Source organism: Sceloporus occidentalis, unplaced genomic scaffold (genome assembly GCF_023333645.1).
Source record: "Sceloporus occidentalis isolate IW3139 unplaced genomic scaffold, rSceOcc1.0.p SCAF_6, whole genome shotgun sequence".
Classification (NCBI taxonomy): domain Eukaryota; kingdom Metazoa; phylum Chordata; class Lepidosauria; order Squamata; family Phrynosomatidae; genus Sceloporus; species Sceloporus occidentalis.
In genome coordinates this window covers 101,730,853-101,756,811 of record NW_028316986.1, presented here as the reverse complement: position 1 = coordinate 101,756,811, position 25,959 = coordinate 101,730,853, and the positions used below count along the sequence as shown (strand labels likewise).

General features: G+C 39.0%; 1 protein-coding gene across 1 annotated transcript in view; it reads right to left on the bottom strand.

The window, feature by feature from the left end:
* Nucleotides 1-25,959, bottom strand: part of LOC149311200 (tyrosine-protein kinase FRK-like) — a 62,920-nt gene that overhangs the window by 35,958 nt on the left and 1,003 nt on the right. Inside the window, exon 3 of the mRNA XM_089530544.1 lies at nucleotides 585-706. Within this exon, the coding sequence (XP_089386670.1) occupies nucleotides 585-706 (122 nt within the window). The remainder of the gene's footprint in view (nucleotides 1-584; nucleotides 707-25,959) is intronic.

Sequence of the window (25,959 nt, the reverse complement as noted above, 5' to 3'; positions counted from 1 at the left end):
CACAGAATTCTCTGACAGAGAAGGCTAAATGTCTCACAAAACTACAGTTCCCAGAATTTCATAGCATTGAACCATGGTAGTTAAAGTGGTATCAAACTAGATTATTTCTGCAGTGCATAGAATCATAGAATTGTAGAGTTAGAAGAGACCACAAGGGCCATCCAGTCCAACCCCATGCCATGCAGGAACTCTCAATCAAAGCATCCCCGACAGATAGCCATACAGCCTCTGCTTAAAGACCTCCAAGAAGGGAGACTGGATGGCCCTTGTGGTCTCTTCCAACTCTGCGATTCTATGATTCTATGCACTGCAGAAATAATCTAGTTTGATACCACTTTAAGTGCAGATGCAGCCTAACACCTTCTAGGAGTTTTTTTCAAGTGGTACTCAAAAACACTTGTTTCATAATTTACATATATATATTTATAAATAATTGAAAAGACTTTTAAAGTGTATTGGGTAGCTGGTATTTGTTGCATATTTGGGGAAAGCTATTATAGATTTTAAATGAACAAATATAGTAGAAATTAAATTAATATTATTAAATATTTGCCAGAACAAAAGAAAGAAAGAAATAATGACACCTGAAAGGGAGAATTCACTCTTCTGACTTTCACTTTCTCTGATTAGGAAAGCTCCTTCCTGGTTATCACGGTAGAGTAGTTGTTTCTCAGCATCTGCTCGTTTAATAGCTCCAAAAAACCATCTGAAAGAATGAAATATGCAGAATTAATCAGTAATCTAACCTTCTGCTAAACATACAATAAAGCAGAGAAGCAGTTTCATAACAAACATAATGATCTCATTACTTGGCTGCTAAGGTTAAATTTGCCACTAAAAATTATATTGCAACAACCAGCTTTATGGTGTGATGTTCATTAGCTGGGTAATTTCCCACAAGCTGAGGGCAAACCACAAGTAAATTTACAGAGATATTTTAGAAATCAGGGGCACTAAACCTATCTTAATTACAGAATATACTAGTGTTATTAAGTATAATTGCAATTAAGAATTCTTAGAAATTTATTGCTTTTAATCTCTATATAGACCATCTATCCTGAGAGGGCAGCATTTTAACCTCTGGTTATATGCCTACTGCTCTTGCCAGAGGGTATACATGCAGTCTAAAAGAAACAAATCTAAAATACTAGAGGAAGCAAAGGATAGCTCAGGGTTCTTTGAAGTGGAGCAGCAAATTTCCCCTGCCTCTTCCAAGTCAAGATGCAATGTGCAGAAATCCAGCCAATTCATTATGGGGCACGAGGTATAAAATCCCTCAAGGATTTCTTAGGGATGGGTATGGAAGCTGTAATGCCAAATCAAATAACCAGCAATTTTCTGCTTTGTCTTGAAATGCAAAAACTCCTGCCAGAAGCAGTAACCACATTCTGCTCAATGGGAGAGCTGGTCCTGGGACAAGTAAACATAATGTGTAAACAAGTAAACATAATGTATGAAAAATGTTTTTCAAATAAGGACAAAATACAAATGCAATTTACATTTCTTTCCAAGTATTCACCTATGCTTGCCTACACACAGAGAGAAACAGACATACACACATTATTATACAGCTTTTGACTTTTTCCTCTTTCATATATAGACACATCTTTGGCAAGGCTGAAGGGTTTGTGCAGCTTTGCCCTATTTTTAGAACACGATGTGAATTCCCATTCACATTCTCATTCTCATTTCTCATTTTCTCTCTCTCATACATACACACACACACAGAGAGAGAGAGAGAGAGAGACTGTTTCAATTCCTGGTACATCTAGTTCTTACACTGCCTACTTTGAGATGGAGTGAACGTAAGAGATAAATTAGCAAGCACATGACAAGGGAGATCTGATGGACTTCAAATTTGTTTGTTTCTTTCTTTTGCTCAACAGACTTCTCACAAATCAATGGCCAGAGAGAAAGAGACAAAGATCCAGTTATCACTCTTAGGGGCACAACAACAAAAGATTGTGGCTGCATCTACACTGCAGAATTAATGCAGTTTGACACTGCTTTAACTGTCATGGCTCAATGTTATGCAATTCTGGTATCTGCAGTTTTGTTAGATATTTAACCTTCTCTCCCAGAGAGCGCTGATGCCACAAGAAACTACAATTCCCAGGATTCCATAGCACTGAGCCATGGCAGTTAAAGAGGTATTGAACTGTAAATTATATAGTGTGATGGCAGCCTGTAGTGATAGCCATAGTAGTTTACCTGGCTGTTTTTGCCCTCCTGCAATGAGTGTTTACATTGCTCATTGCATTTTAAAAACAAAAAGATTCTATCAGACAGGCTGCCAAGTTTTGGCAAAGCCAGATGTCAGTACTAAAATAAGAACTGGAGCTCACTGGAAATCTTTGGCAGTTAATTCAACTTTCACAATTATTTCCTCTTTGCAAGTAGTAAGAACAATAAAAAAACTTAATAAAGTTTTCATCCTGCCCTTCCTCATGAGTGCTCAGAGTGTCTTAAAATAAATAAATTAATGGGGGGGGTGGTGTTTTGTTTCGTTTCTACTGAGGTTGTTACTCCCTTCCTCCAAGAACTCCATTAAAAGGTTTTCACTCCCACATTTGCTCCTTTCAACAAGGGTTGCAAACAGCCCAAGTTCATTCAATAAGGACCTATTTAAACCTTGATTTTTCAGGGTGATTATCTGAATAATCTCTCTAATGCATTCCAGTTTTGTTGATCACACCATTTTTCAATCAGAACTGCATCTCTGTGCATCTTTGTGAGTTCTTTTGCTCATATGTGTCAGCACTTGAATGAAGATGGAGATGATGCAGTTGTATTCAAAGCACGTTCAAGACATGCAGTTTTAGCCCGGTCTATCCTGGATCTCTTCACATTGATTATTCACACTGCCAACAAGGCAAATCTTTTAAGAAAACTCAGGGGGGAAAAACCCGAGATGGATTATCCCAGGTTTGGTGAATATTTTTGTGTCCCCCTTCCCAAAAAACTCAATTGGATGCATTCCAAATGCACGTGAACAACAAAGATTCAACCCACACTCTACTGGGATTATTTTCACCTTCTGAATAACCCACAAAATTCTTGGCTGTATGGAAGTTTGGACTTGTTATCTCCCTGGTCCTAATCCAACTAATACACTACATTGGCTCCAGGCTTCACTGCACACTTGAGGAGATCTTCTGAGTCTTTCGTGGATTATTATCATCAAACTGTTAGAAGAACAAGGATTTTATGATGAATTTATAGTCATCTGCCTATGTATGTTACAGGCAGTTTGTGTATTAATGGCCTTGACATTCTGAATTTCTGGAATGGCAGTTCTGGAATCCAAGATAGATTTTGGAAGCAGTATTAGAAAATCAGCAAAAAAAAAAAAAAAAATCCTTATGGATGTGTAATTCTGCCATTCAATTAGAAATCAAGGCCTGTTCCAGAAGTTGTAATCTCCACGTCTCGGGGCATGTGCCTTTATAAGTCTATGAACAATTCTTTTAAAACAAATTACCAAGGATATACTTCATGCATGTCTAAATAGCTATGTAAGTCTTGCCAAGAACACCCTATGATAGGGTTGCCTTAAGCTCACCATTAATAGGAAATGACTTGAAGGCACACAACACAAACACTTGCACATGGAACTTTTAGCATACTGATATGAAATCCCCCCATTCCTCTTAGAAAACTTTTGTGGGCAAAACATTGCACCCCCCCCCAAAAAAAAATAATCTTGGGTACACTGAGGGACACAGAAATGCTGCGCCCACACACACTGTTCAAATACTATATACACATGTGCGCGCATACACACACACACACACACACACACACACACACACTTTCTCTTCTGAAAATTAAAGCTGTATTACTTTGAAACAGGAGAATACTGCACCAAAACCAGCTTATCACAAACAGGCTACACAGGGCTGGCCCAAGTCATTTTGTTGCCTGAAAATGAACAGCAAATAGTGTTTTCCCACCCCCAAGTAAAGAATCATATTAGCTAGCCTAATTTTGTTTTGGCACCTGAAGTAGACAATCTCATACACATCTCTCCCCACACACCCTTCTTATGTTGGATAAAATATTTGTATTGAATAGCAACAAGTGCTGGAGGTTTACAAAAGAAATAGGATCATTGATATATATGTGGTGGAATTGTCCAAAAAGAAGGACATTTGGGGTAAAGTTACATATAAACATAAATAATAAGTTAAAAATAGAATATGACTTAAACCGAAAACAGTATTTATTGAATATAACATCAGTGTTAGGAAAAAATAAAGAGAACAAATATTGGAGAATTAGCCTATATTCAATTACATCAGCAAGGATATTAATAGTAAACAATTGGAAAAAAGAAGAACCACCAGAAATAGAGGATTGTAAAGCAAAAATTTATGATATGAAAGAAAAAGGACAGGTTAACAGCAATACTAAATTTTAAAAAAAATGAAAAATGGCACAAAAGAATGGAAATCAATGATGGATAGAAATCACTTATTAGGATAAGAAAAAGAAAAGTAATAAAATGAACAAAACAAAACAAAAATAAAAGTAAAATAAAGGGAGAAAGGAACTGTTAGATCCTGTAGATGGGTAGCTGAGAAATGGAGCTTTTGATTTAGTAACTAGAGAGTTATTTTCATCATACTATTATGAGATAAATTATAGAATGCAACACTATTGATAAAAAATTCTTGGAAATATAAAAATGTTTAATATCTGAAAAATAAGCCTCAAAAACAAGAGGTGAATGAAAGAGAAATGAAGATGGACAGCTCTTAGAGATCAGGAAAAGGGAAGTCAAAATTAGTCAAACATAAGAAAATAAGAAGACAAACAAAAGACAAAAATGAAAAGTGATATGTATAAATGATACGTATTTTTTGTTTGAATAGAATAGCTTTCCAATGAATAATCAATCGGAAGTTAAGTTGTATGAATGAGTTTTTTTCGTGTGGGTGAGTTTATACCTCTCCCCTTTTTTCATATCTTCCGCCCCTCCTCTCCTAATGGGAATGTTATGGACTTGAATAGAAAAGAAGTAGAAGAGGTAAGGTAAATAAGGGCAAAGTAAGTAGAAGAAGGTTAGAGTATGTTATTGGAATGTAATAAAGGGAAAGAAGGGAAATTGGTAAGTTCAAAGGAAGGAGGCAGAGTAGAAGGAAGTTGGGAAGGGAAATCAAGGAAGCAAGTTAAAGTAGGTTGTTGAGAAGAAGATAGAAGAGAAATAGAAGAAAGAAGGGAAAAGAAGAGAGGGTAGAGGAGGAGGGGAAAGAATGAAAACAATAAGAAGTAGTGAAGGAAGAATGAAAGAGGTTAAGAAAATAGATACTAACTAGAGAAGATAGGTTTAAATGTATTTTTTTCTTTTCTTTTTTTTTTTGTTTTGTTTTTTAAAGGTGGTGGTAACTTTGTATAAATTGGATGAATTTGGATATGTATGTGTTCTTTTTTATATTGTCACTTTGTCTGTATATTTGGTTGATGTGTTTTGTTTTGTTTAATTCTTTAATAAAATTTAAAAAATAAAAAAAATAAAAAATAGATTGTACAGTATTATGGAAATAGGGGGGGAAAGTCCACCATCTTGAGAGTTACCCACAAAAAGACCAAAGCTGCATCAAAATAACCAAGAGCAGCAGGAAGTCTGAACCTAAACTAGATTCCAAGGTAAAGTCTCTGAAACAACAATGATTTGTTTATTTAATCAAGTGCTGTATTATGAGTACAGTGGCTAGTCTGAGGAATGAGGAAACAGTAACATGCTAGGTGAAGCTGGATTAGTACTGGTTTCAATGATAAGTATATATTCATTCTTTTGAATAAACAGCAAATGTTTCACTTGATGCAGTCACAGACCTTTCAGCCCACCTTCCAAGACTTTTATGACTCACATATCCAACTTGGTCTGACATATGCAGAACTAGAATCTAAAAAAAATGCCTTATTATTAATTTACTTTCCATCCATGAAGCTCCAGATTCTCACACCCTCAATACGTTTCCTGCTTTTCTTTTCATCTTGTGTGTTTTTTTTTTCCTTCTTGCCATTTATCCTTGATTCTGCATGCATTTTTGTTTCACATTTAAGTGGCTAATGTGGCTCTCTTTCAACTACCAAATCAAAGGATAATTTGGTGTTAAAAGGGAGTTCGGGTTGTGCATATAGGCACTTCTGCCTTCCAAGTACAGTGGACCCTTCCCATCCATGGGATTCCAGCTCCACACCGCCGCCTCCTCTCTGACCCCCACAGATGGCAAAAACCATGGATGGTCACATCCATATTATTCAATGGTGGCAGCTTGTGAACAGACTCATCTGCATTTATGTGCCACCATTGAATAATATGGGGTGTAGCAATCTGTGATCTGCAGATCACTAGCCCAAAGATATCATGGGTCCACTGTATACATGAAGGAAGCCAACAATGCAGGACAAAAACAATGCATATACAAGGGTAATACATACAGATAATGTGCACAGAAAGGGTACAAACTATTGTGGATGTTCCAAGGCGTATGATCCCAACCTTTAGTCTGTTGCCTTAAATATATATATCCAATATTGTTGGAACTTAATTGTCCAAATAGCTCAGAGATTGATTAGATCTACTATACCAGATGCTGTAAGCTTTTACCATTAACTTGGACTTGATTCTGGAACATAACCAAAGCTATAGGGTGAGTTTATGAGAATATGATGTCAAAGCTGAAAGCAGGAAACAACCATTAAAAATCAGATGAGAAACTCTGTGCTAAACTCCATCTCAATCCTTCCTTATTCATGACCTTTCTCTTTGTCATCTTAATGAATCAATTACATCATGAAGAAAAAATTTTCATCTAATCATATAAAGCGACCTCTCACTAAAGGCATCAGATATCAGCCATCCAGGTAACTATGACGTTTCAGTCCACCATGGCCCCCACCAGCCCACAGTTGACAATAACAATAATTTAATTATTTATATTCCACCTTTTCCCCCAGCCCTGGGACTCAAGGTAGGTTACAAAAATTGAGAGCTATACATGGAAACTCTCTCTCTCTCTCTCTCTCTCTCTCACACACACACACACACACACACACACTCCACACGCATATATATATGTTGAAATATAATTAAGCTATCAATAGAATAAAAACAGGTTTAAAATCTATCCATTAAAAAGCAACAACAAAGAGCATTATTAAAAACTTTTTCCCACTGGGGAAAAAAATCAGTTCCTAACGGCGTGTCAAAACAAAGCAAAAATGTTATTTGTCATTGGATGGGGCAGTCCAGCCTCCTCTGGAAGGGAGTTTATACTCATTCACTCCGTGGACAGAGTTCAAGAATCCATGGTCCAGAAAAATAAAATAAAAATTGCTACCTGGTATCTATATTTGAACTGGGATCTCAACAATTTTCCCCAACCTAGATTTAATAGTTCCTCATTTTCTGGAAGTGTCCACAATTAAAGTGATCAGGAAAGCTTTCTAATTTGAAGAATATGCTGGGAAATCATAGTAAACCTTCCCCTTTTTCTTATCTAATGCCATTATTCTTGTCTATAGACTTTTGCAGTACGGTAAGTTATTATCTCTGCTCGTAACTAATTTACACCCATTTATTTTGTGGACCTTGTCCCTCTACATCGTCATTACTGATAACAAATACGAACCTCAAGAAGAAGTGTTTTGCCTGGTTTAAGCAGTGGATGAGAAGGCAAACACACACAAAAACTAGGCAATGCCACTTGCAGTTTTGGAAAATGTGAGTTGAAAAGCTGTGTTGGCATTAGCCAGCACCCATCCTGGTTTGTGCCACTCTCTGGAGCTAAAATGCCCACACAGAACAGGTAGATTCATGATGGCCAGTATTCAGACATTCTGAAATGTCACAGGCTCAAAAATATGGGAAATACGAAAATTGTATCTCACAAGATGCCATTGAGTGCAGACTCATTCTACTCCAGTCAGTAATATAATGTTATACAATTACTCTTTGCTTCTCAGGTTAAATGTTGCTGATCTTACTGAATGCCAGGAAGGATTATATTTTTCATGCCAGCCAGTGCTACTCATTGAGAAAAACAGAATCTTCAATAGTTCACCCTGCTTTTCCCAACACTTTTCAAAACTCTCTAAAATGCTATATCAGTGTTATCCTGTACTGATGTGTCAAACCAAAACCAGATAAAGCTGATTTTGTCTTCAGATACGATCACACTCAGAGCAGAATATATTCTTGGAGAAAAATATGCTTTTTGTTTTATTTCATGCATTATTGGAGGGATTAGACCTTATGGATTGTAAAGCAATATCACACTGTTTAATTCTGAGTCCCATGGTATTCAATAGGATTTACTGTCTGGCAAGTGTTATTATGTCCTCAGCCTAAAAGTGCTATAACAGTTATTACATCTGCACCATAACTTTTCAAATTAAATATCCTAAAGCCACCTGTAGATCCTACCATTCTAATCCTGATTTTGGAAGCTAAGCAGGGTCAGGGAGGCTTCCAAAGAAGACCAGGTGATGTAGGCTATATTCTGAGCAGAGCATTGACAAATCACCTCTGAATATTCCTTTATTATGAAAATCCTGTGCAATTCTTCAGGTTGCCATATATTGACAGATGACCTGAAAGCACATAAATTTCACTGTTATATACAGTGCTTCTCTGTCAGTCTGTTCAGGTATAAGGGCCCACATACTTGATCTTAAGAGGCACCATACTTGGTGTGTCACCAAATGAGATCAAAATGTAGTTTTGCACCTGTTTCATCAACTACTTTGGCTACATCCCAAACCAATCCTTTCGATTTCTAGTTTGTTTGGGGATTACTTTTGGATTAAAATGCATGCCTATGAACCAATATGGACCAAACTTGGTATTTACATTTAGGTTACTGTCCCAAACTATTTAATACAACTTTGGAACTGGTTAATAACCTCTGTTTTTAGAGGCACTGAGATTTGAATCCATTTTGCATGGAACTGAGTGTGAAACAAATTTTAAGGATTGTAACTATTGTTAGAAATAAAGTTGTATAAAGTAATCAGTGGGAAGAGGGCATGTTGGAGGTAGATAGCATATGTTTTTCTTTCTTTTGCTTTCTCCCAGTCCATTAAAAGTTGCTTTTTCATTATTCAAGATGATAGCCAATCTCTTTGTTCCCTGTGTCTTGAGAAAGGAACAATGATGAGGCTATTCCAGCCCCAATAAGTGTCGTTAGTTTACCTCCATAATATAATATAAATACTAAATATTTATAAGACTAATACTAAATGTTCCAGTAGAGAGCCAGTGTTTGAGTGCCATGCTTTGAGTATTGGACAATGACTCAATGGACAATGGAGATCAGGATTCAATTCCTCATTCATCCATGGAAACCCACCAAGTGACCTTGGGTGAGTTACACAAGTTACATGGCGGCCATCAGCACAGAACAATACGCATGCAAATCACTCCTGCATTCCTAGGCTCACACAGTATGTATACACCCACTTTTCCCAGGCAACGCATTCTCTGAAGATGCCAGCCACAGATGCTGGCGAAACGTCAGAAAGAAACTCTGCTAGAACATGGCCACATAGCCTGAACCTCCCCCCCCCCAAAAAAAAAAAACCTTTTCCTCCCCTTTGTGGAAATAGCTGCCAGACTATTTAGAGAGTGCTGTGAGAATAGCTGGAATAGCAACTGGGCCTAGAAGGAGGTCTACAGGCAGTGAAAGAGAAAAAAAAAAAAAGAGGGGGTAACAGATGAGGATGAAAACTCTGGGTACAATTTCCATGCTACATAGGTTGCAAAGAGAGAGACTTGAGTTAATAGAGGGTGTGTTAAGAAAACACTGAATTCAGATTGGACCCAAATGCATCTCTATGTCTGCATCCACACTGCAGAAATAATCTAGTATGATACCACTTTAACTGCAACTGCCTAGTGGAATCCTGGGATTTGTAGTTTGTTGTGGCACCAGAGCTCTCTAACAAAGAAGACTACATGTCTCACAAAACTACAAATCCTAGATTTCCATAGCACTGAGCCATGACAGTTAAAGTGGTGTCCAATTGGATTATTTCTGCAGTGTGGATGCAGCCAAAGGCAAATATTATTATGGTTCATCCTCTGGAAAAGGTACATCTCCAAGTGATTTGACCCCATTCTGTTGTTACTCCAAGCTTTTGGGTACCTTATTTAGCTATCATATTTTATATCAAAATTGAAATAAAGTACACAGGCTGGGTGACCCTTCCATGACTCCATTGAGGATGCCCTAATGCAGGCATTGCCAACCTAAATTCCTGCATGTTGAAGCTAGCAACAGGAGTTGCCTGGGGCCTAGATTAGATCCAAATAGAAGTGATATGCCTAGTAGTAGGTAAGGAGGATCCAGGATAAAGGAGTTGGCCTTGGGAGTAAATCAACAGTCCTGCACGCTAACCCACTTTCATCTGTGGAATGCGCGTCTATCGCCCTCCCATTCAATTTGGTTTTACTCCTTTCTTCTCCATTTGGGAAACTGATCCCAAACCTAGTTTTTTGTGGGTTTTTTGGGCTATGTGGCCATGTTCTAGCATAATTTCTTTCTGATGTTTCACCAGCATCTGTGGCTGGCATCCTCAGAGAAAGATGAAGATGCCAGCTACAGATGCTGGCAAAATGTCAGAAAGAAACTCTGCTAGAACATGGCCACATAGCCCGAAAAAACCCACAAAAAACTATGGATGCCGGCCATGAAAGCCTTCGACTTTACACTGATCTCAAACCATCCCAATCCATTCATCAGCCAGGATGGTACCCCCTAGCTATTTTCAGGATATAAATATTGGATGGAAAAAGGCCCTTGTTGTACTAGTTTGGCTAAGCACTCTGTCAGTTTTGCCTAAGCTCTGCCCCCCAATACACCCGTTCCTACTCTTTGCTGTGGTAGCTGTCGAGTCTTCCATTCCGGATCTCATTGATTGGACCCACAGCTGGTAACATATCACTGTTAGTGGAGCCTTACTTCTGTTCACCCCTCCCACCTTTGATTTCCCTGGCTTCTTGGTTGTGAGTGCATGGATTGTGTATGTGGGGGCAGGGAGTTAGCCAGGGTTTTAGGAAGGGGGGGTTCAGACTAAGTGCCACCATTATAATGGGGCTTGGGTGCGGCAGCGCAGCAGCACGCACCATTCATTTTTCTAATGGAAGGGGGGTCCGGACCCCAAGGACTCCCCCCCTTGGCTACGTCCCTAGTGGGGGGAGGAGGGTTGTTGCTTATTCACCTAAATAAAGTTATATTTCTTATTTGGAAACCAACATCTGAAACTCTGTGTGATTATGGACCCCGTAAACATTGGGCTTCATCCCTAAGGTTGCTGTTGCCCAGACTGCACTAGAAATCCCATTTTGAGCTAAGTACAAATTCCCTTAAAAACAAATATATTGATTTTGGCATGTCAATATATTTGTTTTTAAGGGAATTTGGATAACACTGCACTAGAAGCCCTGGTGGCACAGTGGTTAAATGCCAGTACTGCAGCCACTCACTCAATAAACCACAAGGTTGCGAGTTAAATACCAGCCAAGGGCTCAAGCTCAACTCAGGCTTGTATCCTTCCTAATTTGCTATGTGGCCCATGGAGTGAACAAGGGAGGCCTGATTCCAGCCAAACCCCAGTGGGCATCTCTTTAGTTCACTGGAGACCTCTGCTACTATCTGTTTCCTTTCATAATGTTTTTGCCTTGGGAAAAGTGGAAGAGCAGGGAGGGTTGACCAATCATTCCATCCCATGAGCATTGATGATTAACTCCAGGGAGATGTCCCCTTGTGGGTATCTGGATTTATCAAAAGGGCTGTTGGAAGACAATGGATTTTCAAGGAAACCATTTACATGTTCACTCAATCTAAGTAATTAGTGGTGAGTGTTTTTGTGGCCAACCAATACAAATCCACAGCTTGGAAACATTACTTCTTTGGACCACAGGTCTCAGAATCCTCCAGTCAGCACTCGGGTCATGCTCAGTGGGAGCTTCTGTGAGTTGTGGTTAGAAAAGCAAAATTTGAAATTATGAAATTATCACCCACAAGAAACAAAACTTGGAAACTTTACTTTGGACTGCACCACCCAGCATCCACCAGCACCCATGTTAGCTATGAGGTTTCTGGGAGTTGTACCACTCTCTGATAACTTTTACAAGGCTTTATTAAGAAGTTTCAAATGAGTGCAGAGGTCAAGCAATGTACATTTATATATTTGCTCCAAATTTTAGGAAGATATCTTCTGGGAGATATCCCCTGGTCTTTTGTGATCGCATAGTGCATTCTGTGCTTCTAAATTCCTTCACAGAAACATTCTAGCATGTCTCATTAAATTAATCTTACTTCATATATTGCCTTCCTTCAGCAATCAATCACATTCTTAATGCCCTGCTTGCAGTCATCTGAATAATCAGATTTAACATCTTGCATTCTTTCAAAGAGTAATCTCTTAAGCTATTTCATTTGATTTAAATGCTTTCAGGCTTCTAAAAAGAAATATGTGAATAACTTTTTTAAACCCCTGTTTACATGGTGAGACAAAGTACATGTGAACACATTACTATTATCCAGTTACATTTAGGAGCTGACAGTTATTGCTGCTTGGATATACAAACATCAGTTCTTTTCCCCCTTCTCTTTTAGTTATTAAGGTATAATATATGTGTACATGCATATCCATGGCACATACATTTTTTAAAAAAGTTATGTCAATATGCATTTATAACATCAGTAGATTATTGTTGCATGAACAATCAGTTAACATACACCATCTTTCAAAGTCTCTCCATTTAGCTATAACTGTGTATTTGCATACTTTAATTTCTAACTGTACAGTTCTGGTAGTCTCCTTCTCTTTCTCTTTCTCTTTCTCTTTCTCTTTCTCTTTCTCTCTCTCTCTTTCAACAGAGAATTTTAGCAACAGTTATTATGTACCATAGCAATCCCTACTATTTGTTATTTTTTTCTATGTTACTATAACTAATAAGAGAGCAAAGGATATTTCTGTAACAGTAATTACTTAAATTGCTTTGCTATGGAAACCAGGAATTTTATTATGAAAAGGGCTATCACAGATGAAAAGGTGTTCTGATTCTCTTTTACTATTTTGACACTATTTCCAATTATTATTTTCACAATAACTGAAGTATAGTTTAGATTTTATGTCCAAGTTTTCATATGTTTTTTTCAGTCTTTCTATTTTTCAGTGATATTTCCACAATACTACATTTTATTTATTTTATTTTCTTACCTTTTAATTTTTTACATTATGTTTTTATTAACCACTGTGCCATGGTGTAGTGGCTTGAGTGTTGGACTATGACTCTGGAGATGAGGGTTTGATTCCCTGCTCGAGTATAAAAACCCACTGGGTGATCTTGGGCAAATTACACACTCTCAGCCTCAAGATGGCATTGGCAGACCCCTTGTGAAGGAACTTGCCAAGAAACCCCTATGATAGGTTTCCCTTAGGGTCACTATAAGTAAAAAATGACTTGGTGGCACACAACAACAAGAACAACAATGACAACAACAATGTCTACAGGGCTGAGTAGGTGGATCTTAAGATAAATTAAGGTAAATGAGTTACAAAATGAAGGCTTCATATTCTTTCCTCTGTCCCACAACCATATCTAAGAAGCTCCTCCAAAGCCTCTCGTATCATGTGGGAAATTTGAAACAGGGGGCAGTTGGCTGCTGGGAAAGAGAACAATCAGCCAAAATTTGGAAGAACACAATCCACTGAGGGCAATCCCCTCTCCTGCAAGCATGCACCCATCTAGCCTACATTGTTCTACCTACTTATTCCCAGTCTTATTCAATCCCAAGGGATTGTTTTCACAGCATATACCATTGATTCAGTAGTCTTCTGGAATAAACCTAAGAAGACTGAGTACCCAGATACAGCTTGCTTCTTAATTCTGTCAATTTTGGTCTAAAAATACAAGAGAGGAAAAAAATAGTACTTTATCCTAGGTATGATGGAATGATGCAGGCCAGAACTATTTGTAATGTTAAATTAGTGCAGACATTTCAGAGTCTCTTGTCATATGTTCACCACTCAAGCTTCTTCAGGAGCAGAAGAATACTTTTAGAAACATTCTTTTTTACCTTTTCCCCACACATTTTCAGCCCCATATAATACCAATTTTGGAAACCCTGTCCTGCTCCCCACAAACCTGCACAGTTCCATGCTTTGGTAGATTTAATCCTGAACCCTCTCCTTTCCCCCCTCCCTATGTATCTGCATTGCAGATTTTCCTAGGTCTCTTTCAGTTTTTCTGTCTGCAGTCTCCACACTTTCAAATACTCTGCTACTGCCATTAAAAAAAAAAAACTTTTCAGCTTTGCGAACACCCTGGTAGCCTGAGCAGAGTTTGGATAAAAAACATATATATATATATATATATATATATATATATTTAAAAAGCTATTAAACAAGGTGTTTCAAAGCATGTTCCTAAAGTTTGTGATGTCAGTCATCATTCTTTGTTAGTCCACTACAAGGACCAGCTTCAGTTTTGAGGAGTCCACATGAAAAGTACCCTCTGGTAGACCCCTTCTCCATCAGATCCTAGAGGGTATTTACTTGGCTGCAATAGCACCTCAGAAAGCAGACAGGCCTAGTCAACCTTTAACCTTCCAAGAATTCTACACAGGAACACTGGCAATAGAAGGTACATTTCTATACCACTTATCAGTGCACTTAAGCACTCCCTAAGCAGTTTACAATGTGTAAGCTAATTGCCCCCAACAAGCTGGGTACTCACTTTAGCAATCTCCAAAGGATGTCAGGCTGAGTCAACCAGGAGCCCCTGACTGGTACTGAACTCACAACTTTGTGGTTTGTGAGAGAGTGGCTGCAGTACAGGCATTTAACCAGTGCACCACCAGGGCTCTTCACTAGGTCAGGAGAATGGTAGGAAATTAAAAAGATGATTAGATCCAGCTATCAGGCATTGCTCAAGACACTGGGCAGGATTGGTATTACTGAATAATGCCAAATGTTGCACTGTCCTCATGAAGGGACACAAGTGCATAGACCTGGTTTGAGTCCTTCTAGCTCAGTGGTTCCTGTGCTCTTTAAGAGATTTTGGACTTCAGCTCCCAGAATCCCAGACTATTGGCCAACATGGCTGAGGCTTCTGGGAGCTGAAATCCAAAATCTCTTAAAGGGCACAGTTTGGAGACCACTATTCTAGCTCATCTAGCTCATTCATGCTTAGGATGAATTTAAAATGTCCAGATACCCTGAAGTCACTAGATCCTGTCTGATTGTGAAGCTGAGGCAGGTCAGCCCTGTTTAATACCTGGATGGAACACTGTCAAATAATACTGTGTGCCAAAGTCACTTCTGACTTAAGGCAGCCCTAAGGCAGCCCTATCATGGCAAAAATTGTTCAAAGGGGATTTGCCCCTTGCCTTCCTCTAAGGCTGAGAGAATGTGACTTGTTAAGTGGGTTTCCATGGCCAAGCAGGGGCTTAGACTCTAGTCTCCTAGTATCCTAGACCAACATTCATGTCCCCATACCACCAGTTGCTGTAGGCTATACTGTAGAGGAAGGAACTGACAAAACCACTTCTGAGTCCCTCGTCTAAGAAAACTCTATGCAATTAATACAGTCACTATAAACTGACAGGCGACTATGTGTGTGTACATAGAGACACAGATGTACACACACACCTCAGTTAATAAAGTAGGTGTGTTCTGGAACATTACTTCTTTAACAGAAAATTTGGTACCAGAGACAAAAGTAACATGGAGAGAATAGGGATGGATTCCTACACCACAAAAAAAGAAGAGCTATTCAACATGTTTTATCAATGTTTTTATCCAAAATTAATAAAACATACAAATGAATCAACCAGGTAAGGCAAGTCTTTATGAGTAAACACAAACATTTTGAACCTTCCAGAAACTACTTGAAAGCTTCTTCCAAAATGTATCCAGGGATGACTTTTTAAGTTCACCAACTTCCACTTTTCTTATGATTTCAATTTTGGTGGCCAAAATAATCTTACAAACCCGCTGGGAGTAGCTGGTAAATTAGGTTTATCTGCTCTCCCAGTTTGTCACCATTTTGCTGTTCATGCATGCTCAGTAAAGGATTCCGGAGGAAGTTTCTGAAGGCAGGCTATGCAGCTGCAGTAGGATTGGCTACAGCATAATCCCATTCTTTTTTCAGCACAAGCTTTATTGAATAGTTTACTAAAGACACAAAGCTGCAAACAGACATCAAAAGTCAGCTCTCCTTCACCATCCTCCTAATGGTGATACCAACAGAAAGCATTAAACTTGACAAGCTAGACAAGAGGGCAAGGAGGAAAAGGGTAGGCTGCATGGACTTAAAGGTACTTTGTAAAAAGGAGCTTCATTGTCAGAGGCTTTGTTAACTAAGGTGTGGCTGTAACTATCTCCCTACTCCATTCATTACGTCTAACATTCCCTTACCTAACCATCTCCACTTTCCTAAATCTCACACCAACAGTCTGTCCTATCTATCATTTTCTCCCTGAATCTATCACACTGTCCTGCATCAGTTAATCAGCTTTCAGAGCAGTGTAGTGTTTTGCTGCATTCACCTCCCCTCCTTGCTCCTTTGTTGCTGCTGTGTGCTTTCAAGTCATTTCTGACTTATGGCAACCCTAGGTTGACCCTATCATGTGCTTTTCATGGCATGTTTATTCAGAGGAGGTACACCTACCTTATACAATGGGCGCTTGGAATCTACTGGGGTTTGTTTCCAGGACCTCCCTCCCCATGGATACCAAAATTGGTGGATGCTCAAGTCCCATTAAATACAATGAAGTAATAAATGCTGCCCCTTTATACAATGGCAAAATCATGGTTTGTTTTGGGAATGTATATATATTTTTAAATCCTTGCAAGCATTGGGGGTTTGAATCCATAGATACAGAATCCATGGATATGGTGGACTGACTATCCCCTATGTACATCATGCTACCATACTTTAGCACACAAATGTACAAACATAGTGCCAAGCTCCACAGCTGTCAACCATGTAGGATCAGATGTACAAAATAAATGTCTATCCTGGTCCAATGGGCCCCCCAAAATCTTCCAATATGTTGAATGTCACTCACCCAGAAAGCAGATTATATAACTTGAACTCTGGATTCACAAGCCAGCTACTGTGATTCCCAATTTACCATCTGCAACCTTATCCCAAACCTCTACAAATGGTATACAGTAGCCTAAAAATGAAATATAACCATCTTCTGATCCCTGTGTAAACCCCCTTTGCAGAGTCATATTCTTTAAACTAAGCAATATTTCCTACAATATAATTCCCAGTCCTCTGGTCCTTTTTCTCCTCAGAAGCAAGGTAATTCCTGGTTTTGTTTTTAACATCTCCCTAAACTAGTAACCACAGCATCACTGAAATCCTTTACCAAGGCCTCCAGTCAGTAGCCGCACCTGCTGCTTAACATCTTCTCCCAGCAGGATGGGAGGGATCCTTCTACTCTGGAGCACATTCTTTTGGACATGGCACAGGGGGCTACAGTAGTAAGAAGGAACTTGGATGATCTCATTCCAGAAACATATACTGGCATACAAGATGCTGGATTTTCCAACAAGATCCTTGATTTTGTCTTTTAATAACTAGTGGAACAGAGTATGCTGCACAATAAAAGTACCTTGTAATAAAACCCTGTAATAAGTTTGCCTTAGGGTTGTCATAAGTCAGAAATTGCTTGAAGGCATACAACGACAACGTTTCATAGCTAAATTACTTTTAAAGCTTAGAATGGCTTTATTACAACTGTACATTAAATCATGTGGTTGTTGTGCATTTTATTCAATTTACAGCACAATTATATTTATTTTATTGTGGCAACAGATCCCTCTAGAGATTATCATATGAAGGACGTCCTGTCCCTCTCTTGTCATTGTCCCGTCCTTCCAGCTCGATTGTGGGAAGGACTTTCACATGTCATTTGTGCTTATCCTGTCCATGAAGCATGAATGACAGCAGTGGTACCATAGGCTTTCAAATGAAGTCTCACCTGTCAATAACCCATCATTAGCCTTTAATTAAAGAGACATTGGCCACCATTTTGTAATAATGGAATTTCCCATGATCGCAATGCTGCTTTGATGACAGGATAGGTGCTGCCGGTGTGAAAGCCTTTCACGCCAGCTGTCATTCACACTGTCAAGGATGGGATAAGAATGGAGGAGCAATCCCATCCCTTTTCCACCCCTGTTTGATAATCTCCTCTGACAGAGAAGGCTAACTGTCTGACAAAACTACAGTTCCCAGAATTCCCTAGCATTGAGCCAGAGCAGTTAGAGTGATTGCAAACTGGATTATTTCTGCATTATGTTTTGGATCATGCTTACTCTGACATAAATTCCAGTGAATTTAATAGGGCTCACTCCTAGCTATGCAAGTATAGCAGGAGCAGACATTGGGAGGGAGGACACAGAGTTACCCCTACTGTCAGTGGTATTAACAAACTTTCTCCTGCTGCTATTTCTTCTGTATTGTTGCCACTTTTTCCCCTACCCTTACCACTGGGAAACATTTGTGGGAACACATGCCTGGTTTCCCAAAAATAAGTATGTAGGTTGAAGGTAGATAAATAGGTATTTGAACCTCTATACTTGAGACAGTGCTTGTCCCTTTATGTGCTTGCCTGAAGATTGAGGTCTAGTGAGCTCAGTACACTGGGTGAGGATGTGGGAGACTAATATAATATTTAATATATTTTTAATCTTTTAAAATTAGTATTATTGTATTTGTATTATTTATTTATTGTTATAAATAAATAAATATGCTATGGTTGAGATACAAGTCAGCTTCCACCACTATAAAACATAATGAATATGTACATATTGAAACTGAGATGTACATATTGAAACTGAGCTTAATAAACACATATTATTAAATGCAAATTCAGTGATAACAGCATAAAAGTCATCAATAAAAATAGAAGTAAAATTAAAATATTAAAAGTTCCTGCTTGTATATTTAGAATCTTTGTTCCTATCAAGCAGAATGTTGGTGAAAGCATACCTCAATAGATAGGTCTTCCACTGCAAAGACAAGAAAAAGGGGGCTAACTTAGGCTGGTGGGTATATAACCGCATTCTGACTGTGGATCTCCCTCCCAAGAGAAGCCAGGGTGGCTCCATCCTTTCCAAGTTTCTGGCAGGCAGTGAATACTGTGCCCTTCCCAGTAGGCTAAGGCAAAAACAAACTGCTGCACCCTTTCCTAGCTTTTATTTTCTTACTCATTAATAATTTTTGCCATCTTGACCACATTCTGGTATCACTTGGCCACATGTTTTCCAGTTTCCACCATGAAATGTTGGAGTGTATGCAGTCTTAGTAAAACAACCATGACTACCACCACCAACTTTCCCAAGCTCTGCAGTCCTGAGATTATTATGGAATCAATCGTATCAAGGGAAAAGAAGCATGCTCCAGTTAGTTTGCTCTGCATGCACCTTGGAACAGTAGTTTCCCTGGAACAGTAGTAATTTTTTATTTTTATTATTATCATTACTATTTGCAGCAGCAGCAACAGTACTGATGCTGAAAGCCCAGCAAATTTGTCTACATAAAGTACATGGGCCTTGTGTTACCCACCTTTGAGGTATAGAATTCTAGTCTTAATTCTCTGGGGCATGTACACTTTGCTCCCCTATCACTGACATGTCACATTTAATTGATAGTCTAACCAGTGTTTCAATCACTGTTTGATAAACAGTGAAAGGAACCTTTATTACAACACTTAAAAGAGAAAGTAAGCTTGAAGGACTACAAGGATTTTTCTGTGAGAAACAAAGGAGGATTTGTCTTCACATCCAGTCTTCCTACTGGGTGTGTATTAATATTAATAGTACAGCTGAGCAGCGTTTGCTGGCACAGGGTCATTTTCATGTTTGGATAAAACAATGCCACTAATAAAAGCAAGGACAGGTGATTTGTTAGTTTCCATGGTTTCTGTTTGTAGTGCAGAATATAATCCAAAAGAAGAAGAATGCATGGATGCACAGGAACAAGAGTGTGACGGAGAGAAATTGTACTTTTAATCAGGAACATTGCTATGTGCTCAGAGTTCAAACTTTGTTGGTTTAAATACATGTATTTAAGTGTGAAGTTAACACTTCACTTTATATCTAAAGCATTTAATTTTGTTTATTTATTTATTCCACTCTATTAAAAAGGTTCTGAAATAATTTAAATAATTTAATAATTAAAGCTACATATATAGAACTACAATCAATGAAGAAGAGCTTGGAAAGATTGCTTTTTTGGACTGTATAATCCTGCAGTCAGCATTGCCCTTGGCAGCTATAGTCCCCTCAAAATATTTTTTCTTGTTCTGCATTCACATTGTGAAAAAGATGTTCTGTCTAGAATTTTTTAATATAAACATGAAACAATGGCTGAACCTTTTAAAGCATTATCTAATGAAGAAGGGGGTAAAAAGCAATACTTCATTCTCTGAATAAAGTCACCACTAGACTGGTAGAACAGTAAAACATTATGCAGCATCCAAACTATCAAAATCTTACTAAAAATATCTGGTAAACTGACTGCAAATTGTCTTTTGCCACAAGAGACAAGTGTGTACCCCTGCATATTTTGTTTTCAAAGAGCAAAGAACACTAGTTTTAGTGATATTGACAGGCTTTGTGTTTTTAATCCTCAAGGAAGATATTCACTCAATTGTCATGTGCGATTTGACCTGAACAGCTTGGGACTGTATTGTCCTTCTTAAGATTTTTTTTAAAATCAGAAGTGTCATTTTAGGAAGCAGTATTCTGTTGTGGGAAAAAGAAAGGTTGGGAATAATGTTCACTATACATAGATTTTACTATAAACTATTTTTGTTTTGTAATTCAACAGAATGAACAGGGTTTCAACTCTTCCTGTGAATTCTGTCCATTCTGCTCAAATCTAGACCCACCTCACCTCACTCCAAGAAATGGTACTCTTGCTAAAAATATATTTGGTCCTTCTCTTTTATTATGCACCAATTTTTTCACTGATTTCATTTCTATATTATTATTATTATTATTAGACAACAGGGAACTTAAAGTGGGATGGGAGCTTTCTCTCCACATCCAATTAGTATGTAGCAGTACTTCCCCTTCTCTTCTACTGAATTTCAATTGAGATCTTTTCACTAACTTGCATGGGAGAGAAGGGATTATGCCCCCCTAGGAAAGACCCCCACTTCCCCAGAATTGTCTGCTGAGTCTATAATCCCTTCTCTTGCTGAAATTTGGCAACACAGTTTCAGCCTGCCAGCTGCTGAAAGGCTGATCTGACTCTCTCTAAAAAGAAACATGTCTGTGCATGAAGCTAAAAACAAATATGATGGAGGAGTGGGATCCAGAAAGGCAGACAGACAAAAAAGAGACTCCAAAGAAATTATTCTGTCTTGATTTATTTAATTCTTATTTGACTTGCAATTGGGACATACAAAATGGTGGCTCTCTTCCATATATATACAGCTATGGATTTCCTGAATATGTATTAACTGGATGAGATGGAATACCTTAAGCTGCAAAGGAAATGGCTAAAGGTGCCAAAATCAACCCATGTCATCTGAGTATGCACCAGTGGCACCCCTGCCCCAGGGGTCACCTAGTGCAGGGAGGGAGGGCTTGTGGGGGTGGGCGTTCCAGTGGCAGTGACATGCACACTCAGCCCTTTCAGCAGTCTGCCTGGCCTTATGTGTGGCCCTGACCTTGCAAGACCTGGAAGGCAACCACCTTGCCCACCTCCTGGCCTTCCGGGTCCAATGTGGCCATGGCCACATGCAACCCAGAAAGCAACTGCCCACTATCCATGGGGTATACTACCCTATCCCCTCTGAGGTATCACCCGGTGCAGTCCATACCACCGCATCCCCCCCCCCCCCAGTGATGCCACTGTTGTGCACCTTGTGACACTATTTGGTACAGCCATACTAATAAAGTAGCCCTTCCTCCTCCCCTCCACTGCCAATTTACATTGACTATTTTGTAAGCAGCAGATGTCTCATTCATTTAGTAAAAAATGAGGGAAAAGAGAAAAGCAACCTAGCTTTCCTAAAAGGACACTAAAAACTAACTTTGGGCTGGAACAGAGTGGCAGCTTCAGCTTCAGGGTGTGGCGTTTACATGCACCATGCCCCTAAGTCACCTGGAGGTCATGCCAGCGATTACACAACAGGTGGCTTCGGGGTGACTTGGAGGTGTGGCATTTAGACATTAAACACACCAGAGTCAGTGAAAAGCCAGCTCCAAGGCAAAGATATGATATGACACTGAAAAGAAGTGAATTACAGTCTAGCTCCTAGAAGCAAAATAAATAAATCAAAACAAAACAAAACAAAACATTGTTCCAGGTCATTGTGGAAAAAAGTAGTCAAGGCTGCATCTGCACTGCAGAAATAATCCTGTTTGATACCATTTCAACTGCCATGGCTAATTGTGATGGAATTCTGGGAATTGTAGTTTGTTGTGGCAGTGGAGCTCTCTAACAGAGAAGGCTAAATGTATCACAAAAACTACAAATTTCAGAATTTCACAGTACTGAGCTACAGCAGTTAAAGTGGTATCAAACTTGATTATTTCTGCAGTGCAAATACAGCCTAGGTGTGAAAGTAACTTATCACAAGTAAGATTCCTTTCAAGTTTTTAGCAGCTTATATGACAACAGAACGAATAAATAGAAAATTTTAAAACTTATTTATGCTGTTGTACATTGGAAGTTCTTCGAGACCATGTTTTCCCTCCTTATTTGTACTGTACTGTTTGGATGATTTAAGATTTCAACATCCTATAATTCCCCAACTGTATATCATAAGAAGAAAATGTAAGGCAGTAGGAAAAGAGGAAGGCCACATTGAAGATGGATTGATTTAACTGAGGAAGCCATGGCCCTGAGTTTGCAAATCTGAACAAAGTTGTTAAAACCTGGGACTCTTGGAGGGCCCTCTTTCAAAGTATAACCATAAGTCAAAGTCAACTTGACAGCAAATACGAACAACAAATTTTGTCTGCATCTATAGATAGATTCAATTTTACAACTTATAAAATTATATAAATTGTCACAGAAACAGTATGAATGAGCTTCTTTGAAAACAAAGCAACAAAATGTGCTTGAAACTACAAGTAGGTCATAACAAGCATATTTCTTCTCATCAAGCAAGTGTTCATCTGTGCATACTTGGCAGCAAGCATTCCAGAGACATTCCCAAGCAAGTCAACCAGGTGTGTTTCCAATAGCACCAAGTACACCCTGGTAGGCTACTGAAATCAACAGGCTGCCCTTTGTATGAGATGCAGGTGCATTAAATGAACAACAACCAAGGAATGAAAGGAGAAGATACAGTGAATTTAGGTGTCTTTCAGATTTCAAGTGAACAAGTCTTTTTTACAGTCTACATTTTTATTTAAACGTTCCATTTGGGGAGGCTACAGGCCCATTCCAGGGCCAATGCAGTAAAGTTCAAGGAGTGGAAATCCCCAACGAGGTCCAGGCGTCGTGAAAACAGCCCAGGCTCAATATAGGGTTGGGGACTGCAAAATGTAAATAGCATGCAGCAAGCCTGGGAGGAATTTGGGGTTTACAAGTAATGTAGGCAAGCCCTCAGACACAGGCTTTGCTGTAAGGTAAACAAGAGACAGCAAAGCTGCTATTGGCGGGTTACACACCGCCATTTAGTACGTATTCTATACGTACTAGGGTTAGGAAGGGGCAGTGCTTCTGCACCCCCCTAACCCTAGTACGTATAGAATACGTACAAGATGGCGGCGCCCTGTTCATACGGGCGCCACCATCTTTACGTATCAGATGCATAGCGTCCAGACGTGTTGCGGCGCCTATGACGTCGCGAATGCGCCAGCGGCGCCTCGCGACGTCACAGAGGCGCCGCAAGAAGGAGCTCGATTTTGGAGCTCCTTTTTTGCTCTGCGCGGGAGCCGCGCGGTGTGACTGCTACGGCTCCTGCACGGAGCAAGCGGCGGCGGCAGTCTGTAGCCCGCCATTAAATCTCACCAAACCTCAGTGCCATCACATACAGTATAATATTTAATTATCTGAATAAGTAAAATAACAGTCCTTCAAAGGGTGTGGAACAAATAAGAGATACTATTATCACGTTACTCTTCTGAAAGCTACCCTTGATTTTGTGGAAATTATTGAATTTCCATACTAAACCATGGGTACTCTATCTTCTCAGCCAAATGCCTCCAAGTCAGATATGTATTTAAGGTTGGGATTCTCTGGCCCTCTAGACAGTTTGGACTACTACTCCTACAATCCCTTATCATTGGCCATGTTAGGTGGGAGTGAAAAGAGTTGTAGGCCAAACCATCTGGAAGGCTCCCAATCCTTGTTATTAAGAGATCAGTAGTTTTTAACCTTCTCTGGGTCAATCATGGACTTAATACTCTATTAAGAAACCTTGAAATATCTTTCTTCCTGCTATGGCAAGGTACCACAACAGACTGGTTAAAATTATCCCCCTCACAGTTCCAAGACAGCCAGATTAGTCTTGCCCATAACATGTAAAATTACTTTTTGGGGGACTATATATTTACTTATTTATTTATATTATATCCCACCTTTCTCCTTACACAAGATCCAAGATCTAAAAATATATAGTATCATTTTAAAAAGTATTCATACAGAAGTTCAAAAACAATTCAATGTCAGTTTAGTTTTATAAAACACACAAGGTTAAAACAATACACAATTAAAACAGGGTAAGAAAGGATAAAGACAGATAAAAAGCAGATTAAGCCACCCCATTAAAAGCTCTTTTTGTCAAAGCCAAAGGTCTGACTAAATAATAAAGCCTTAGCCCCCGAAGAAAAGGAAAGAGAGAGAGAGCCAACTATACCTCCCATGAGAGGTAGTTCCAGAACCTGGAAGCAGCCATTAAGAGTCTCTCTCCCATGTCTGTGATGGTGGTGGGATTCACAAAAAGCCTTTCCCCAAAGATCTCAATACTGAGGCAAGCTCATCCAGGGAGATATGGTCTTTCAGACTGTGAACCCAAGCCATGTGGGTCTTTAAAGATCATGATCAGCCCTTTGAATTCTGCCTAGAAAGAAACCAGACTATAACATGCAAAAGCTCCAGCCAGTATGACCAACTTTTCCAAACTCTGGTCTTGCTCTTCTTAGAGTATTTCAACTGAAAGAAAAGTAATAACTGCACTAGCCAAGGAGGAAGGAGCTTTCAGAACTTTAGGCACCACTACAATTCTTATCAATGCTAGTCAATCTTGAGAGGTAAAATGAGGCTCCCAAAAGGTCCATTTCCCATATTTTACACTGGATATCACATTTGAAAATAAAGGATTCATATGTAACACATGATCAACATTCCCTAAATAGCAATGAAAAACCTGGGAGAGCACTATCTGTTTCAGAAGGAATTAACATCGAGGGGGGGAGCACATATAGACATGCAGTGTCTGTTATGTGCCTTCAAATAATATCTGAGTTATATTGAATCTTTCAGAGGGTTTTCATGACAAGATTTGTTCTGTGGGGTTGCCTCTGATTTCTTCTGAGGCTGAGTGTGTGTCACTTGCCCATAGTTACCCAGTGAATTTTTGTGGCCAACAGGGATTCAGATTCTCTTCTCCAGAGTCATAGTTCAGTGCTCAATGCTACAACTCATTGGCTCTTAACATCTAGACAGTTAGAATTTAAGCATGCTCCTTTCATTAAAGATAAATGACTACTCCTTTTCTCAAACATTATTTTAACATTATGTAGGGGAAAATGCACAAAACCAGTACAAAATCAGCGATACCCTCTAAATATTTTTTCTGTCACTTAAATTAAAAGGAATAATTACTCCAAATTTTTGGATTTGCTCCCAATTTTCTGGTTTACCTACTTTTATGGTAACCCAACTGGTTACTCAATTGTGGGGACAGTCCCCTATCAATGCACATTAAAACCTCTCTCTTATGTCTGGCCAAGATC